The 19,996-nt window shown below is 40.7% G+C and overlaps 1 protein-coding gene across 1 annotated transcript; it reads right to left on the bottom strand.

Annotated features, from left to right (window-relative positions):
• Window positions 1–1,771: 1,771 nt before the first annotated feature.
• LOC104281387 (myopalladin-like) lies at window positions 1,772–2,710 on the bottom strand. Its single transcript, XM_009879363.1, has one exon. The coding sequence runs from the start codon at window positions 2,708–2,710 to the stop codon at window positions 1,772–1,774; it is 939 nt and encodes a 312-aa protein (XP_009877665.1).
• Between the last annotated feature and the right edge of the window lie 17,286 nt (window positions 2,711–19,996).

Below are 19,996 nucleotides of genomic sequence, written 5' to 3'. Positions count from 1 at the left end.
GGCTCTTGGGATTATTTGTTCCATCACCTTTTTCAGCACATCAAGGTTATGCCTCAAAATTGTTAATTAAAGCATTGAGCTTAGACGTGAAGCAGAGTAGAGAGAGTATTCTTCCCAAACAAGGTATTTCACCGAGCTGTAGAACAGATTCCTCTTCTGAAAGCAAATCATTTAATGCTTTGGAAGTTCGTGTTCCTGTCATGGGCAAAAGACCCAGCATGGCACCACAGGTCAAGCTCTTGTTAGGGACTGAGAACCTACATGTTACTGCTGAAGGCACTAGTGGGGCAGAATGGTCTGCCAGTCACTGCTCAGGGATCCCGTGAACTGGATCATTTCTTGTCTTCGTGAAAAGGCTGGCTGTAACAAGAGCATTCATTTGGAGATCCTTGTTCCTATGTACTTAAAATAGTGTGTGGTAAAAGCTTCTGCCTTCTGGAAAACGAGCAGCCGGTGTGCCAGGAATCCAGAGGAGCGGAAGACAAAGATTCTTTGCCGCAAAAATCTTTGGAGCTTCCACCCTTGGCCGCTGAGATATTTTTCGTTTGATGATTGTGGCTATTAGTTCAGTGAGAAAGATGATAAAAGGTGTTGGCTGCGGTAGAAATGGTAGTAGTGCTGCACTCAGCTTCATCGAAATATATGAAGAAGACAACGAGCTGACAACTGGAAACAGTGGACCATCTGTGAAGCTCAGAGTGCTCTAACTAGATGCTAAAGATGCAAATAGTTCTTTTCAATATTTAGAAATCAACACAGTTTTCTAAAATGCCTATAAAAGCCTAGGCAACTGTCTAGGCTAAGGGTATCTGTTTATGATAGTGCAGATATTCAGGTGCGGATACGTATAGTGTGTCTCTAAAAGTTGGATAGAGTTTTCCCTTCTATTGGATTGGTACAGTCCCAGCAAAGGAAATACAATTCCACCATTCCACCACTGCAAGTGAGAGATAAATTTGACCAAAGAGCTCTGTATGAACAAATTTAGATTAAGAAATGCTGATGAGATCTAAGAATTTTCAAGAAAAACATAAAAGGTCCAATAATCTCTTTCTCATTCCACTGCTGTCATTGATGAGTGAAGTGTAGCTTCTTCACACCTACTTTCATCTGCAGTGATCTTTGCAAATGTTACTTATTTAACTTTCAAAATCCTCGGAGACAGAGGTGAAAATGGAAGCATCAGAATTAGCAGGCTAGTCACACAAACATGAGTAAGTATCTGGTAATAAGGGTGTCTTATACTTGATAAACCAAAAGTGATTTTTCTAAGGTCACGGCAGAATCATTGTCAGAATCTGAATTGGAACTGAGCTGCTCCTGGTCATCTGTGTAATAACTTACATGAACTCCCTTCCTCTCTGTTCGTGTGTGGATATGTTTCGTTAATAGGATCCTGTGTTCACTCATCTCAAATACCTTCAGCATCAGCATGAGGTATCATGGCCGTCGGTGGTTTTAGCCAACCTACACAATCAATCTTGATCTCCTTAATGAAAACTAGTATTTCTCACTAAGGAGTTAACACTTTCTTTTAATTGTGGAAGTAAAATATTTAAAAGCAGCTTTCTAAAATTCAAAGAAAATAATGTGTCCCAAAATATGTTGTCTTAAAATTGAAGCAACCTACTGTATAATTTAAAGAAAGCAATTTTTTTTCTTGATTGATTTTAATAACCATGATCAAGAGACTTCTCTTACAGATTTCTGGGAAAAGTTAAGATATAAACCTACTGCTACAGAAATACAAAATGACAAGCGCAGAATATGTTTACCTGACTTCAGGTGCTGGGATTCCTACCACAATGCAGTCCAACTGCACTTTGGTTCCTTCAGGAACTTCCCTGCTCTTCAGTTTTTGAGTAAAGCGCGGTGGTTGTCCCATAGGCTCATCAGAATATACAGATGCAGATTCTGATTCGGTTTTTAGCTCTGCACTTGTTAACTGACTGATAGATTCCAGGTTTGCTGCCTGTGGGTCATCTGCTTGTTCAAATGTTTTCTCTGCTTTGCTTTCCAAGTCTTGAGGCACTGGAATGGAAAGCCTTTCTCTGTTTTCTGATGTGCTAGTTAGGCTAGAGCCACCTTTCTGAGCAGACTTATTCTTAGAATCAATTTTGCTCCTGTAGTTTTTGCATGTTCGGGGTCTTATTCTTTCAGAGTTGTGAGCTTTGAAAAGTGACGAGAGCTCCTCAATAAAATCTGCCGCCTTGTTTAGGAATTCCTTTTTTGATTCTGATTCGGAAGGGAGGTGTTTCTTTAGATCCTGAGAGCTCCCTTTGGAGCCCTTCGTATTTCTGACGTGGTCCTGACAGAAGTTTGAGTGCAGGCCATTGTCTGACGTTTTCAAAGCTGTAGACTGGGCCATTTGTTTGTGTTTTCCCATGGAGTTCAGCTGTTCTGGGAGACGCTGTGAATGTGCCTGAAGCTCATCCTGTTTAGCTTCCAATGGATTCTGACCGATAGCTTGCCTTGCCAGGTTTACACTTTCATCTAGCTCTTCTTGGCTTAAAAAGGCAGAGAGATCTGGAAGGTCATCTTGGGCAGCTACTTCATCCGAATCACCAGAAGCATTGCCATAATGGAAATTATGAGCAGTTGGTTCTGATCTGCTTCTTTCACTCTTCTCCTGGTGTTTATTTTCAGCTAAATAACTTTCTCTCAGAAGCTGAGATATTGAGGTTGAGGTTTCTAAACTGTCGTCTTGCATGCTGCCAACAAAAAGGACAAACAGGACCATACCTTATCAATAGCAAATTTTGTGGTTGCACACAATTACAGGCTTCTGAAAAGCAGAACACAACATTTTCAGAGTGCATCCGTGTGCCGAATATTAACTTGTAACTATGGCCTTGTTTTGAAGGCCTGCTTCTGCACGTACTGCCAGATACTATTGCCTTTACCCAATAAAATCAATCTTTTCTCGCTTTCTACCATCGGTATCCTTACATATAGCTAAAGCAAGGGCAAGTGTGGTAATTTTTACTTTGTTCCAGGCAGAACTACAGAGATATTAACTGGGTTTCAATGTAACATCTTTTTTTCCTTGCTTATGTGTGTTCCTTAGCTAGGAAACAACTTGATCGTGTAGATGAAATGCTGGGTATTTCAAGGACTGGAAGATGTGAGAGAATAACACTGCTTTTAAATTAAGCTAATTTAGCTTGAAAGACACTGAAGTAGTAAGTAAATGAACCCTCAAAAGCATTTGAGGGATGAGAGGAGGAAAGAGAAGGGGAGAGAAGAATAAAAATATTCTATAATGACAGTTTTTCATCTAAAATTCTTAAAGATATTGCATTATAGGAAGGAATAATGGTGCTAAATGTTCTATACCTTCTTAAATCAGCATTAATTCTAATAATCTATTTAAAGTGAGTAGAGAATGATAAAATTATTTGATATGAAAGTTATTTCTACTACAGGCCTTTCAAAAACATTATCTTAGGTCATCCTGATTCTGAAAGAAATGTACCACAGATGAGAAGGCAGTATCAGAAAACCTGTACTGACCCTGCATGCCTGATAAGCAAAGCTAAAGTTTGTGCCTGTATGAAAAATTACAATAAAGTACCGTATAAATTATATGCTTCTAAGCACCCAGTCTAGTCCCAGCAACTGAGCCAGGGTCTGCAGTACTAATTGAACGCTTGGCCTTAAGTCATCTGGCACGGTGTGTCAGTGAAGCTGTGGCACATAAGAGAACATTGATTTGGGAAGCCCACATGAGATAATGTTGTAAGCTGTTTCATGACTGGTCAGAGCATGTAATTTAACCTCTTAAGAGAAAAAAAAGAGGTCTCCATGAGGCTTAAAGCTCCTGCTCTATAGATACTACTTTTGCTTGTTCAGCTTTTACTTCTTAAACAGCTGTGCAACCTTACTGAAGCTGAATGTGTTTAAGGGGTTATATTATCTTATGTGCTGATAGCATACTATGTGCTGTAAAGGTCACAGCTAAAGCTACAGTTTCAATTCTGGAGTTTAAATACCTTCTAACATAAGGAGTTTAGAGCCTGGAGGACAAGCCTTGCACATGAATGAACTGCAAACCTAGAATATAGCTAGAACACGGGGCAAGTTTGCTCTAGACCCCCTTCCCCTGTGCTGCTTCTTATCTACTTAAAAAGAGAGAGGAGGAAGCAAAGGTGTAGCCAGCTCTTTTCTGTGTACCACACCACTGGCTTTGCCTGCAGAGAGAGAACCTTTAGTGGGGTGTCATAGAAGGGGCAGTCTCACGGAATCTCCTTGGAGGGATGCCACTCCTCTCCACACGGCTCAATTTTAACACCCAGCTGTATGTATCCTCGAGTAGCTGTATTTTACGTAGCTGGAGAAGTATGTGTTTTACACGGTTGCAAAACTTAGCTTGCTACGTTTCTTGGCTGCTCTTTCTGAAGCATTTCAGAGTGGCACATCTTCATTTCATCTCTATGTGACTGTAAAGGTCATCGGAGCTGAAAAAAGATGGTGTGGGGCTTGAGAGAGCACCAGGCGCTCTAAGGAGGAAATGCAAGTTGGGAGATAAATGCTGTGTGATCAAAACCTGCCAAAGCCAACTGTAGTTAAAGAACTCCTGCAATAATTTTGTTGAGAGGGTATATGAAAGTCATCTCACTGTTCAAGGTTTCATTTTCCTCTGTTGCACAGCTACTGCTTGATTACCTCATTTAAGTGCTATGTCTGTTTCAACAGAGGTTGTTCATCATGGTGCAGCTTTCCTGCAGATAACCCTAGCAAAGCAAGTGTACGTCCAGTATGGTTATTTGAGACTTCCTTCTGGCTCTTACATATCTTCTATTCATCTTTTGAACAAAGCATTGCTACATGGAAGACATGATTTTGCCTAACGTCACAAATAATTTCTGCTAATTCCCTTAAGGAATTTTACTGCAATGTGTGGAGGAGATGCTCTCCTCCACACGTTGAACATGTGTTTAGATTGGCAAAATAGCTTTATAATTATGGTTTGCAAAAAGCTGTAGTGACAGAGCCACTCTCTGATAGCAAAAGGAGGAAAATGACAGGCAAATCACTGCAACATAACAGATATATAAAGCATTTTCTGTTCAGATGCCCAGGCTAGACAGCATGGCCGTATGTGGAAGAGCAAACCCCACTTGTCTGTCACAGTCCTGAGGGAACGTGCGGGAAGGAAAAGGACGAATCACTTGTTCAGCCCTGTCTCTGCCCCTCTGAGGGCAGCTGAGCAGATGTGAGTGCGAGAAAACAAACAGTTCCTCAGCAAAGGAGCTGCCACAACTTCCTTCTGCCTCTCGGAGCAGAGTACTCTTTCTGATATTGGAAAGCCAGATATCGATGAGAATGAATCCGATGCCAAATTCTTAGTCCCTAGAGAGCCATCACTTTTCCTTAGAGCTCACCCAGGGTCAGAATATTATGTGTAACTCTTCTCTATTTTCAGCTTCTGTAGAAGATAACTTTTTATTCTATTTTTAGGAAGGAAGAAGTTGGGTACTAGTCAAATGTAGCACTTTGAGGCAGTGCTTGGTACTGTAGTTTTAAGATATTTTGAATTGTGTGATATTTCTAATTAAATGGAGAATGTTGAATTTCAGTAAATGTTGCTGTGAGGCTACCAGACAGTTACAATTATTAATTAATCCTTGCTTCTGCCTTGAGAGAAGTCCATTATTTTTTTTTTTTTTTTTTTTTTTTCTACAAGGAGTTATACTCTGTAAGGACTACAGAGGGCTGATTACTGAGGGAAACACTGGCTAGGCTGAGCCATTCAGATTTCAGTCAGGGAACAACAGTTTTTGTTCACATGAGACTGAGTGAACAACTTGACAGAGTCTCTGGCCTAGATAGAAAAAAGTCTGAATTCAAAGTATTTTCTAAGAAATCTGTTAAACTACCTTTCTAGTGAGCAAAAAGGTATCACTACAGGAACAACTATGCTATTAATGGTAATTAATAACAATTTAGCCTTTCTATAGCCAAAATTGGACTCTAAGCTCCAAAGTGAAGATCTAGTCTTGAATTCAGTCTTTCTCTTTGCTGACTTTCTGGATTGTTTGGTCCAGATTGTGGAATTGGCCTTGAAATGCATTGAGTCTTCCCTTTAATTTTTCCCGATAGGGACTTGGGAACAGAAGTGTCTTTGTGGCTGCACAGAAACCTTCCCACGGTCCCCGGCGTGTAGCGGCACTGGACGGCAGTGCCCACACACCGCAGCCATGCCATGGAGCTAGCCAAACGTGTAGAGTAACTGCAGAGATCTCTGCTGAGCGAGGTAAGTGCAGATAACTCTGCAGATACGTCTGCTGAGTAAGCAGGAAGAAGGAAAAACTCCAGTTAAAACACAATAGAGAGTAACCTGTGGTGTCAGTGGAAGCACCAATAATTTTGCAGACTGGAAAAAGGTGTCTCATAATGAACCAGTGTGGAAGGGAGAAATTGCAATGCTAATTACAAAAAATATCTCTAAACGGGTGTTATTTAGGATGGAAAATGGGATGACTGACTCCAGCAGTCAGCAGCTCTGTCCTCTTGACTCGTTCATTACCTACAGCACCACACGAGTGCATTGAGGGGAACATTTTTTGCTTTCCTGGGGCAGTAACAGCAGTGACCCTGGGCACCTATTATCTTGAGAGGCATCAGATAACGTCATGAACTAAACTGACTGCGTAAAATTCAGTCTACTAATTCAGTTTCCACTACCCAACTAATTGCAGAAGTTTTCTGAGTTTCCAAGAGCATGTATTTATGATAATGGTCTCTTATCAGCCAAGTGATCTTTATGATAAAATATTCACAAAGGGAGAATTAGTTTCCACGGTTTGTTTTGGCAGCGGTGTGACCTGAAAATCCTTACATGGAAGGGAGGAAAATTGTGTCGCAGGAAGCTTTGCGCGGTTTACACCAAACCCTTTCATTTCCTCTTGTTTGAGTCTTGTTGGACTCATTGCTGAGTCATTACTGAGAGCATCTGAGCTTTTTCTAAGAAAACAGCAGCAGTGAAATCTCAGCAAAGCTGAAGGGAATCCCAGGTATATCTGAGTACAGATCCTCTGTTTTCTTTGGTGAGAGACAGCTCTGAATGCCTGATGCCCTAAAGATGGGGGTTTTTTAAAAAGCTCCTCCTCTGTACTGAAGAGGTTATCTGCAAGTAGCACATTTAATGCAAAAAGCATCCAAACATGTTCTTTGCCCTTCAGCTGTAGTTAAAAATGAGTAATTGTAGTCGGTACATGTTGTTCCCTTCTGGCAACTCAGTTCAATAGCATTACTTTAATTGAGGCTGCTTTATGAAAGGCCAGTGGCAGAAGGAGCTAACAACCTGCCACTTCTTTCTCTGCACAGTGGTGCTTCCGTGGCCTTTACACTGCAAGACTCTGGACCTGTACACCCAGCACCTCTGTCCGGGGTCTGGAACGTTTAGCAGATATTAGAGGCTTTATCCTTTTCCAGTAAATTTAATTGCACATAAATTGCATTTATCCTATAGGGCTGAACACCAGCAGTTATACCCATGTTCCAGTTGTACGATTAGAGCTGTGAAAAACAAGCTACGAGATGATACAAGGGATCTGTCTTGCAGACATTTAGCAATCACAATCACGCTCTTAGGTGCTTGCAGGAATTCTCATTCAGCGGTTGCCATTGTCATGGTCTCTGTGGCTGCCTGTTGTCGGGCTGTAGCTGCTGCAAGACAGACTCTGAGACTCCAGACATAGGGAAGGTTAGGCTAGAGCAGAGGACTAACATTAGCGGCCCTGTGTGTGTTTTGGGGGCATAAGATATTTTTAATGTCGTCGGGAAGCCAGCTACAAGTAGGTGGTTTACTTTTCTGTTTCAGACACATCAGCAGCTTTGAATTCAATTCCTTGTGACGAATCCAGAAAGTCAGATAACTGAACTCACATTTCCACGTAATGTAATTAAATAATGGAAAATAGAGGGCCTCCAAGCCCGGGAGTGTAACAACTTCTGATGGAAACAAAATCCCTCTAAGAACAAGTAGGCTAAAGGTTATGTCTATGTTTAGGAAACATCTATTTTTCAACAGAATCCTTTTAATTTCTAAGTATATGTTGCATTTTCTTCCATCACTCGTCTTTTGTGTGAACTGTGGACCTTAAAACTCTCAGTTTATTGTAAGTCCAAAAGAGGCTGGTAGCTTTTTCTTGCTCACTGTTTCATAGTTTTGTAAATAGTGAAAGCGCTGGTGGTGGTGGTGTTCACATACTGCTACTCTTCACTGCAATGCGAAAGTCTGCTGCTCAAGGGATTTTTTAAAATTGCTGTTGTAACTGATGTATGGCTACTACTGCTTCCACTCAGAAAAATAAGTAGAATCAGGCCCTCTTCTGTAAATAAAACTTCTCTGATAGTCCAGCTCCTGCCCTGGGGTACATTACAGGATAGACCTTAAGCACCTTCATTTAAACTGCCCAAGATTTACTTGTTACTGTAAACAGAATTACAAACTCCCACCTCGCAGCCCCTCTATTTTTAGATGCCACAGGTAAAATGGGAAGCTTTTCTCCTCAAAGTTGAGTCTTAAATCTTGAAAAGAATTAAAGAAAGTCCCCTTCTAAAAGGAAAGGAGAAAAGAGAAAGGAAGGGAAAGAAAAAGGAAGAAAGGGGAGAGAAGAAGGTAAATATAGAACATCCAATATTTAGATTTTTGAGCAGATTTTGTTATTTTTAGTAAATTTTTAATGGCTTGGTAGTTGAACAATGCCTCATCGTTTGAATATTTGTGAGAGTGGATTGGAGCTTTAACTGGTACAACTAGTTCTAAATTCCTTTTAAAGTGAAGTTGCTATGTGGATTTTCATTAGAAAGGGAATATAGAATTATCTAGATAAAGTTATATGTAATCTACATTTAGTTAAAAATATTATGCTGAAGTGATAAATAATTTTAGCTTAGAGAGATATAATTTAACATGAATATTTTATGAACCTGAGGTAAATAATCCCAAACCACAGGCATGTGGTTTGAAGCTGGGAACACTGAAGGGTCTGGATTTCTGCAGCAGAGGAGGTGTGGGAATGCTCTGTGCAGCGATGCCGCCCTCCTCCACCAACACAGCTCTCTCCCTCCTGCCTGGACGTGTTCACCATTTCAGCCACAGGCATTTGAACGCAACTCCAAGTGTATGTTTGTGCACTTTCTTTTTATTCTGATCACAATAAGTCTTTTTTTTTTTTTTTGTAATTAATATTGCCCCTCGCTGGTTCCCAAGGTGAGATCCTTCTTTACGCTTAGCTTGAGTTCTCTCTGCCTCTTCAGGGAATCTCCTTGAACTGCAAGGTAAACAGCATCTTGAAGAAACTCCCTATGAAGTCGAGACTGAAATAAACTCAATCTGGTTTTTAAATAAGCAGGTCAAAAAGAAAAACAGGTGATGGCTGCCTGTGTGAGCCTCTCCCACCAGCCTACAAAGGCCAGGCTCAGGCGTCAGGGCCTGCGCTGAGGGTAGTACTTCAAGTGCTCATAATGTAGGACAAGTTTTTATTGATTCAAGTGATGTAGCCCAGTTTCCTTCAAGGATTGACCATGTGAGAAAGAGTTTATAGGGAAGGCACCAAAAGGTACAGTGGAGGTGCACAATTTGGTGCTGAACATACGTAGAAAAATCCTCAGTGAGAAATATAACAGGCAACAGTGTTCATTTATCCCCGTCCAGGCACAGGCACACCACTCTGCAAGCCTTTCACGGGTAAAACTGCAAATCCACTTTTGTGGACTGTGGCCCAAATGATTTAAACTACGTAATTTCTATTTTTTTTCATGAGTGAGCAGTGCAGAAATCTGCAAATGCATGCGGCTGAGGGCCACTGTAAAGTTGCAGTTTGGGAGTGAAGCTACAGCTTAGCGCTCAGTGTTAAGAAGTGGTTTCTGTGTTGCACAGGCTCAGTGTAGACTCACTAATTACAGCACTGCATATGGAACTGTAATGGGAATTTGCACAACTTAAAATGCTGAGCAAAAAGCCTTTATTTTACTTGTGCAAATGGCACCAATGTTAAGGGAATCATCACGTGTACCTGAAGACTGGACAACTGACTGCTTGTGTGGCCACACTGAACAAGCACCGACTGCACATAGAAAAGCCCAGAAAAGCAGGAATATGCAAATCATATGGCATTTGCACACCTTTTTGTCTTGTGATTTCCAATCTGTGGGCTGTTTTGTTTTTAAAATGAGATTCAGTTTTCCTTCACATACTGGTTCCTCGTGAAAAAGGGAACTCAAGTCTTAAATTAGACACAAAGGAAATCTGGCTTGCACTTGTCCCTCTAGGTTTTTCAGCCATGCCTTTCTTTTTTCACACTTTCATGGTATTTGTTTATTCTTGTCTGCTGTTCTTTTTTATGTTCTTTCCTAAGAACATTGTATCATAAAAGCCTTCACACCTGAATCATATTTTTAAACTACAATGTTTAAATAGGATTTATATTAGGTGGAATTAATTTGCCTGTCTCTAGCATATCACTGTTTATAAAAACAAGCACTAACCCAGTAAAGTTTAAACAGAAAAGTAAATTTTTTAATTATTATTTCTTTTCCTCCTCCCAGTGATACAGATTACTATTTATGTTGCATTGTTCAATTGCTGTTTTGGTATTGTGTAAATTTTTAACAAGCCATCTTAACATTGTAGTTATGTGCAAATATACCTAGACTGCTCATTCTTAGCAGCTGTTGATAGGAAACATTCTTTCAGTAGCACAGCAAGACCTGCTGTGAAACCGCTCAAGAATGCACAGGAATAGCAAACCAGCACAGAGTACACACAGTTCTCCTTTGTCTTTGGGAGTCTGTCAAATACAAAACCTAAGTAACCCTAACAATTTCTGATACTTAAATATCATTCTGCTCCGCTACAGAAACTAACACACTTCCTACTGCTGTTTACTTTTGTTAGCTGTTTCTGAAAGTAAAAAAGAGAGGCTAAAAGAAAGAAATACCGGGATCTTAGGAACTTTCAGGAGGTGTAGGAGAGGGAGGAGAGCAGGTTGGAAGTCTACAAAATTGTTCTATTAGCATTTGCTAATTTTGTTTCCGCCCTTAAACTCTAGAAGGCCTTCATAAATGTAAACCTCATGGCCAAAACAAAACTACTGATAAGGTAATCAGTGTCTTCAGCAAGATTTGCATAATGTTCTATTGACGTAAACTCAAGGGCTACTCTGTTCTCTGGTCAATTGCTGACATATTATTTCGTTAAACTTAAGATGGGCTTCTGATTACTGCTTAATGTTGCAATATATTGGGCCAAACATTTGCTACTGACAGTCAAATACTTTTCTGAGAGAGAGAAAGCGAGCAAGGGAGATAGCGAGAGCTCAAGGGTGAGAGCTATGCCCTTCGAGCAGGACTGTTCCTGCAGCTGTTGTGTACATTAATCCAGTGAGCAGATCTCCCAGCACTAAATATAGCCAGCCGGGTCATTTTACACGACAAAATAAATAAATAAATAAATAGAAAGTATTTAACTATGGGGTCATGTTAAATTAGGTTTGATTTTGCTTAAGAAGGAAATCCAAATTATGGCATCCTGATTTAAGGCTGAATACTAGAATGCAAATAGTTCAGAACATGGAGCAAAGATAAGCGGGAAGAAGAACACAGTCCCGGCAAGGAACTTTTCAGGTCATTGCAATCTTCTGTTGACTCCTCGGAGGAGTCAAACTGGCTCCGAGGGATTCTGAGATCCCCACCGATGCTATTCAAGCCCTTTATAATGCTGCAGAACGTTGTTTCTCTTTCACTGCACTACACATGCCCCAGCATAATTTAAGTCAGTTGCTTGAAAAATTATTTGTTCCCTTCATATGTCTTACCAGCAATAATTAGCATTCAAACATACACGCTCGTCAAACCCTTCTGTGCCTCTGCTGTAAAATCAAAATGTAGACCGATTTGAAGTTGAGGGATTACCTTTTTTAATTCCTCCAGATGTTGCTGCCCAACCCTGGCAGTTAGCAGCGATGACAATTATCCAGAAGTGTGCGATTAAAGATAAGGAAGTGAGGGAATTCTTCGAGTCCTCAGGAACAGAAACAGCTAGGAGTCCATACAGTGAGGGAAGTTAACCTTCGTTATTACGAGGATGGCTGTAAGAAGCTGGACAACCTGTCACCACCGGAGCAATAGCATTTGTCGGTTTGCAGGTCCCAAGTTATTTTGAGCAGCATAAACCATGTGCCCGCGGAGCATTCCACCTCATTGGACAGGGAATTCGCCGCTCGGACAGCACCTACGGGCACCGAGTGCTTTCTCCTCACTCACAAAAAGTCCCCTATAGATGCTTACGTGGGTTTTGCTGATTCATCCAAGAGGCGCTGCGGTGGCATTGTATTACTCTTGTCAGCTAGTTTAGACTTCAGCCTTTTAGGATGACTAGTTTTCTATTGCCTTTATGCTTTGGTCAGAACTTGAAGATTGCAGTCACTGGGAACAACATACAAGCTTTGCAACTCCAAAGGCAAAATCCGCAACTGTGTGCAATTTAATTGTAAAATATTCCTGGCGTCTTTGACTCATTCGATTTAATAAACACAGTGCAACAATGCAGAAATCCTTAAGGATGTCCTGAAACTACAAAAAGCTAGAACTTCTAAACTTGTTATAGAATGCACAGAAATAAACTGTTGCAGGAAAAGTAATTAAAAGAGGCAAGTGAAACTTAGCTTTAAGTGACACAGATATAAACATAAGTGGAAAAATTTCAAAGTATTTTAAGCAAACCCCGTTACTATATAGAGCTTCATTTTGTAAAACAGAGCTACTGGTTAAAACCTTGAGTGACTGAAACCTATCACATCACGTGGAAAATGTAGACACTGGATTTTCTCTTCTACTCTTCCTATATATCCACAAGAGGAAACAATCTGCAATTCTAAACAGTTGAGCTTGCAAAAAATGCTGCTTGGTTGTTGATATGTTATTTAATTTAAAATGCTCATCACAATTTCAATTTTGAAAGATTACTAAAATACTGTGCATTTAGTATGGGGAATTGGTACATAGCCCTTTCCCCAGCTAGTGATGCAATTAGCTGACTTTTTGACCTTCTCTCAAAATGTTATCAAGTGAGCGCCTTTGCTAGAAAAAAGGTTCTCCTGTGGGATGTAGTTCTTCAGAAAGATGCTTTATGGGCCCTAACAGCATGAAAAATCAGAGATTAAGGTGATTCTTTTATGAAAAGTATCCCAGTGCTTTGGAGGCAGTTTTCTTTTGGTTCTCTCTCTTTTTGCAGAATATCATTGTCAGAATGACTTGAGTGCATTTGTTTGTGGGGTGGTTTCTTCAGTGACGGGGAAAAGTTGTAGAGTGAAGTCAGCCCTTCTCTTGGGGACAGGCTAGGCATTTTATGGGCTGGGTGATGCCTAATGTAACTTTATACCTGGAAGAGAGAGCTAAAGTATTCTTTATATATCTGTAACAGTAGATGCAGGCCATACAGTGCTCACAGGAACTGTATGTTGATACTGTACCTCACACTGCTGTGGCTTAGACATTACAGTATCTGTAGATCTGTAGGCTACAAATTATGAAGCCTGAATGTAAAGTCTGATGTGTCTGGTAAAATAACTGTAAATCCATGTGGACTTCTGCTGGGATGCAATTAATATAAAATGTGCACGGAGTCTCACTGAGCTGTGAACTGCTGTTTGTGCACAATACACAGAAATAAGCAATCCAAAGTGGCTGCTCAATCTGATCCCCCCCCAAAAAAATAGGCACAAACTTTCCACTTGAAGAGGGACTTTTATATAACATGCTAGAATTGCAAAATCTTTGCATAATTGGTGTAACCAGTGAGCTAAGGGTTATGCACAAAGTACAGCCTTGAGAAACCATAACAGTTAAGAGTCTTCACTGTGGCAAACAGGCTGACCATTGTAACAGCAGGTGGGGCAAGGACAGAACTTCCAGGAAGCACAAGAAGTTAGAGCGTACACTAAATATGTCAGGTCTTGCAGAGCTGTTGTCTTGACAGAGCAACATCAGAGAATTTCAGATTCACTGGTTTGCAAATAACAGCATTAAGCCCATGAAAACACTGGTTTTTTAGAAGACTCTGAATTGAGGCTTTTGACTGCTGAGGGCTAAAAAACCACTTCAGGATATCGTGACCTCCAGCTTTCTGTCCTTCTGTCTTTGCTGACTAGCAGAAGAGGGCATCTTCCTCTAGGAGAAGGTGTAGTGCCCTAGAATAAATTACATGAGCACTCATTCTCCGCAGATCTTGTCTGTCAAAGCCCAAAGTACCTTTACAAGCAGAAGGAGCGAGTCTTAAGATGGAACTTTGTGCATGGCTGGTTGGCTGTTACTCCATGGGTGGATTACCAGAGCGTAATTCTAAACCTTCAGGATTTATCATAAATGGGAAATTCTTGATTTTCTAGATATTAGGATGATATTAATACAATCCTACTAAAGGCATGTGCTGAACCATTAACTGAGCAATGAGAAGGGTTACACATTAGTTGGTTGAGAACAATTATTAGACAACTGTGCGGACTGCCCAAAATAACGTGAGGAGCCTGTACTGTCTTTTGGGGGGCATCTGAAGGTACCCCTTAATGCCACCCATACTGTCCAGCTGGACAGCAAACCTGTGAATATAGCTGAGGCTGGAAGAAGCTGTCTTGAAGAGTTCTGGAGCCCTTTTGTTCTTTTTTTTTTTTTTAAGCCTTAGCTTACTTTCCCACAGTAACTGAGGCGAACAAGCGCTTCTCTGGGGCGTAGGCTTGCCGTAGCTGCAGTGATTTCAAGGTTACAATTAAGCCTGTAGTACGTACAGGTCAGTAACATGTACCTAGCATACAGCATATATTTGCTTAATTAGTTTGGAATGCGAAATTCTCCAATTCAAGCTACCTCATGCTCACAATTACGCATGTGCTAACGTTTATTTTGGCTTTAGAGGTTAGTGCTGGAAATAGTGCTGACAGCTGCAAGTTGGCAGTAAGCTTTGGGACATATGTTATGGGGCATCCTGATTAGTTAGATACTTATCACAGAAGCTAGTGATGAAAAACAGCTGGACAAGCCTCAAAATTGTGTTTGTACCTTGGAACAAAACATGTAAAACTGAGAGCTGCTGAGGCTCAGTTAGGCTGGAAGCAAAGAGAAGACGGAGGCAGGACCAGAAGACTGGGAGCCAGACGGGGAGCCAGGCGGGTGACGCTACACGTGGAGCCAGGTTGAGCCTCAGGCAGTCCAAGAAAGAAGAAAAAAAAAGCTGCACCAAGCTGAACATCAGCAGTGCAGCTCAAGGGAAGGACGGCATCAGTTCCACAAAAAAAAACCCAAACAAAATTGCTGGAAACATGTTTTAATAGTCCTGTATTTCAGATCTGAAGAGTTCTGGATATATTCAAATATCCTTGTCTGCAAGAGTAGCTTGTGATACTTCCTCACGTGTCAGCATCTCTGATAACGAAATCTTATTCTAACGTCCCCTTGCTTTTGCGCTGCCATTATTCCAGAACAACATAGCAGCCCTCAGTGTGTTTATTCTGTCAGGAGAAAGAATTTTCTGGTTTCCAGCTCATCAGTCTCTTGGCTTAATTTCTGAACCAATGAAAGGAGTTTGCAGTATGATTATAGATACGGGCAGGGATGCACATGTCACAAGTTGTGATTCTGTGCTACAAGGGTTGGCTGATGGGCAAATATGGGTGGCAAGGGACAGGCAGATCAAGAGAAAGTTGATATATTGTGTATATCACATTGGCAAAAAAAATCAAAGGAAAAACTATTATAGTCGAGCACTCTTCTACATTGCAAAAAGCAAGCAGACTGCCATTCAAGCAAGAACAGGCAATTTCCTCATTCTAAAAGGACACATAAGCACAACTGTTCTATATGTTATTGTGCAGAAGCTCTGCGTAATCTGACTTCAACGAATTACCTTAAGGCTATTATTCTTTTGGTAAGAAAAGTGTTAACAGCAATTTTCTGGATGTTTCTGATAAAGCTAGTTTGATAGTGATTTGCAAACCTTGTGTAAGATGATTTGGGGTTTTTTTATGTTGTTATGCAGTGTATCTCTTAGCATGAGCCTGCCAGGTATTGTGTGATTCTAACTCAGATTCTAATTTTAGAAGTGGAGACATATCAGAAGGATGAAAGAAATGGTAGCTCTTTTCTGTAGAAGGCACAAACAATAATGTTGAACTATTCCTTCAGTGCCAATTTCTTTTTCACCTGAACCAAAACATGCTTTATTATTTAACAGGGCCGTGCTCATGTGAAGATTGCCTGAGTATCACTACAGAATTTTTCAGTCTTGTTAGTTATTTAGATGAGATGTACTAGTAATTTATAGAGCCTGATGCTGTTTCCAGTGAAATCAGTGATTGTTCTTTCACTAACATTGACAGGAGTCAGACTTTTTGAAAAAGTTCCTTACAGACACAGTAATGAAAGCAGTCTTTCAGTCATCCACCACAGAGCCACAATCTCTTGCACTATCCTCACTGTTTTATCCAATGTTTTATTTGCTTTTCAAAATGATTCAACAGGTGAAAATATGCCAGTATTTTGCTTTGTTGACATAGAAATCGTACAGCTGAAAAATGTTATAAAGATTTCTATAAAACACAGAGATTATCCCCAGAACGTGAAAAAATTGATGTTATGAGTGGCAACTGTAAGAGGGATTTGTAAAATCCCTCTTTTGTAGCAAACTTTTGCTCAACCGTGTGTCGGATTCTTTAAGGCAGATTCCCTGACTGAAAAACAGGGAAGTCATTGCGTCCTTATTTTAGACTATGATCTATTTTGTCTTCTGCAATATTATCCACTGTACAATACTATCTCGTATACCATTAGCCTTTAAACAAACTTGACCAAGTTGCAAAGATGCCTGATAGAAGAGTTAAGAAGTGTCTGTTCACAACCATTTTACCGTTCCCTGTATAGTTAATACTTTATTAGGTTCTCCTACATATCTAAACAATATTCTACAAGCAGCTGGGTTCTTTAATTTGCTGTTATCCAAATTTTAAAGTGGATAGTTTCTCTTTATGGTTGAAATATAAAGTGCGTGAGCTCTACCTGGAAGTGCTTATGTGGCTGAGTAGGATCTCCTTGAAGTTACCACCCGTTCTGGGTGCAGGGTTTGGCTCACAGCAGCCTTCTTTCTGGGATCAGCGCTACCAGACTTCAGTGATTTGTAGAGCACACAGTCAAAACTGATGTATAGAGACTGGCAGTTGCTCAAAGCAGCAAAAGTTTCATGCACCCTGTTGCATAAGATTGTTTTTAGAAATCATTAAAAATTGGGGACAACACTAGTGAGGACTCCTGTCTATAAAATCCAGTGACTTGGGCAAGGCTGTGTCTGGCAATCAACAGAAACACGATATTAGAAATCAGTGGATTAAAATTAATAACCCAAAAATGGTTTGATTACTGAACAAAACATCGAGGAGGTGCGCTATTCTAGTCATGACTTCCTTTGGGCAAGTGGGGCAGGTGGAAGCTTGATTTGACAATGATGCCAGCTTGATAGAAAGGTGTGAAATTTACAGTCAGGGTTACTGCTTCCGGCATCGTCAGAGACCACAAGATCCATTCCGACACTGCAGGATTTCCATGTCCTGATTGCGAGGCATGACTGCTCCCAATGACACCATAGAACGGGGTCAGATAACACCAGTTTTACTGGTATTCACCTAATCTGGGACACTCTGTGATCTATGAGATTTGCATTCCTACTATGACCGTCTCCTTCCTTGTCTTCTTTTATTTCCTCGCTTTATCTCTTTTCTTTCCTTCCCTTGTTTATAATAAGAGCCTGGGTTAGCAGACAAGACTAATTTTGCGATGTTGTTTCAGGAGAAACAACAAGAGAGCACCAGTTGGCACCGTCTCAGTCTGATGCTGGTGCAGGTTTGCCAGATCTTACCGTGGCTGATACAACAATGGACCTGTTTTCCTCATATTACGTGTAAGCCAAACACTGCATTTGTACTTTTGCTGTTCTTTTCTGGGTTTAACTCTCCCCTTTTCCATGGCTTATTTATTTTCTTCTTCAGATAAAACAGGATTAGACCGTAGCAGCTAGAGATCTATCCATTTCAATGGGCTTCTTTACCTTTCTTCAGAACATACGTCTCCAAAACATGTAAAAAAGGCATTTATAGCCGTGATTAATACCAGCTGAACCATGTCAGAGGGACTAGTACAAAGAGTGGAGGTACCTTGTAACCTAAATCTAGAGGAAATACAGGAACATTACTAAAGTGAAAGCCATATTATGTCCTTTATATTTTGATTATTTGAACTTTTTCTGCTTTTATTTGTATCGTGGTAAAAGTTTGTGGTTTTTTTCCTCATGGTAGCTCTTTCTGTGGTTGATATTAAGCAGACCTGACATCTACACTGTCTGCCTTTGTTAACCGCTCAATGTTGTCCAGAGACAGGGTCATATACATGAATGCTTCTGATTTGGGGTTGAGATTAACACAACAACACATTATGGATTGTATTTTTAAAAGTGGATTAAGAGTCAGTCTAGGAGGCATATTTTGTAACCACACGGTCTCTATTTCCAATTACACATTCATCAAACAGAGGTTTACAGAGCAGTCCTTATTCTTACCACTTAAATGGCATAACACATCTAGAACAGAGAGCAGAGTTTCTTCTTCTTAGCCTTAAAGAACTGAGAGACTTCACGGAGAGTTCATATGTAAGTGCTTTCAACATAAAAAGAGCAAAATAAACATGGCTATTACTTGTGGAAACATGATTAATGTGAGTTGCACGGTAATGAGGAAAATATACTCACGGGTTCTCGCCTTCTGCCTGAAGAACATATATACTGTTGATATAAAATACAGGTATTTTCAGAATCTTTCTTCAGACTAGGTGTGGTGGCTTTCCAGTGTATTTCTCTGTTTCATGTCAGAAGCCCTGAGGCCTAAGCAAGTTAACCACAAAGGGCCAGGCAGCCGTCGGGATCCTGGGGCAGCTCAGCCCAACAGTAGCCTAGATCGAGACATTTAGGATCGTAGAGTAACCAAAACCAAAACAAACAGCTGGTGTGCTGAGCATCAGCAGCTTTTGTGCCTGTTACAGACAAGTAGAACCATGGAGAATATCAACTCCAGTCAGACGTTTAACAGGACAAAACCTAACTTCGTTGCCACAATTACACTTAATGAGATACACCCCTAATCAGAATGTCTTAAAGGACTGTTGCCAGAAGAGATTAAGGAGGGGCATTCATGGATAGTCTACATTTTAAAAATAATTTCTTAAGACCTCTTGCTTTCTGCGTTCAGTCAGATGAGCATTTCAGTGGTGTGTCAGCAGTGTGCACGGCAGGCAGCTCATCTCTGAACTCATGACCATGGGATCGCCTCGGCTAGGTAAGCCTGGGATAACCAGTCTGGGGGACAGCAACATGGTTGTTCCGCGAGGTGACTAGGGGAACTAACTAAAGACAAGAGCTTGACGTAACAGTTTGTTGAAATACAACAGAAGTGAACTCCACAGAGAGAACAGACCACGCGTAATATATCACAGTGGTGCAACAGGATGAGCTGAGCAGTGGTCAGCCTGAAGGGCTGCATCTGGGGAAGAGAGATTATATCCATATTTACAGGGAAGGTATCGTCTCGACACACGGTGGCAGCAGAAAAACGTGGCAGACTCTGTGCCGACACGCAAAGCGCAGTAACATTCAGGGAGTCTTGTTGTCTGGTTATAACGAGGAGGATGAGTGCTCGCTGTTACCATTTCACCCCTCTCTGATTGTACAGACGAGGGAGAAAACCAGCTTGGGCACAAATTCGGTGTGTTTTAAACTTCCCCTCTTTTGTATTAAAACCAGCGCTGTTTTGTAACGGAAACATAATTAAGGTGTCATTCCAGAACTCTGATTCTAATTAGGTGACTGATTTGAGAAATAGTTACTGTTTTAACGGCACTTTAGTGTGTCACCTTACTCTGCACACTTGAGATCAGTTTACTAGCCCCTCCCGGTGAT

This window comes from Apaloderma vittatum, unplaced genomic scaffold (genome assembly GCF_000703405.1).
Source record: "Apaloderma vittatum isolate BGI_N311 unplaced genomic scaffold, ASM70340v1 scaffold14742, whole genome shotgun sequence".
Lineage (NCBI taxonomy): Eukaryota > Metazoa > Chordata > Aves > Trogoniformes > Trogonidae > Apaloderma > Apaloderma vittatum.
Note: the sequence above shows the minus strand (reverse complement) of the source record. Positions and strands in the feature narration are given on the sequence as shown.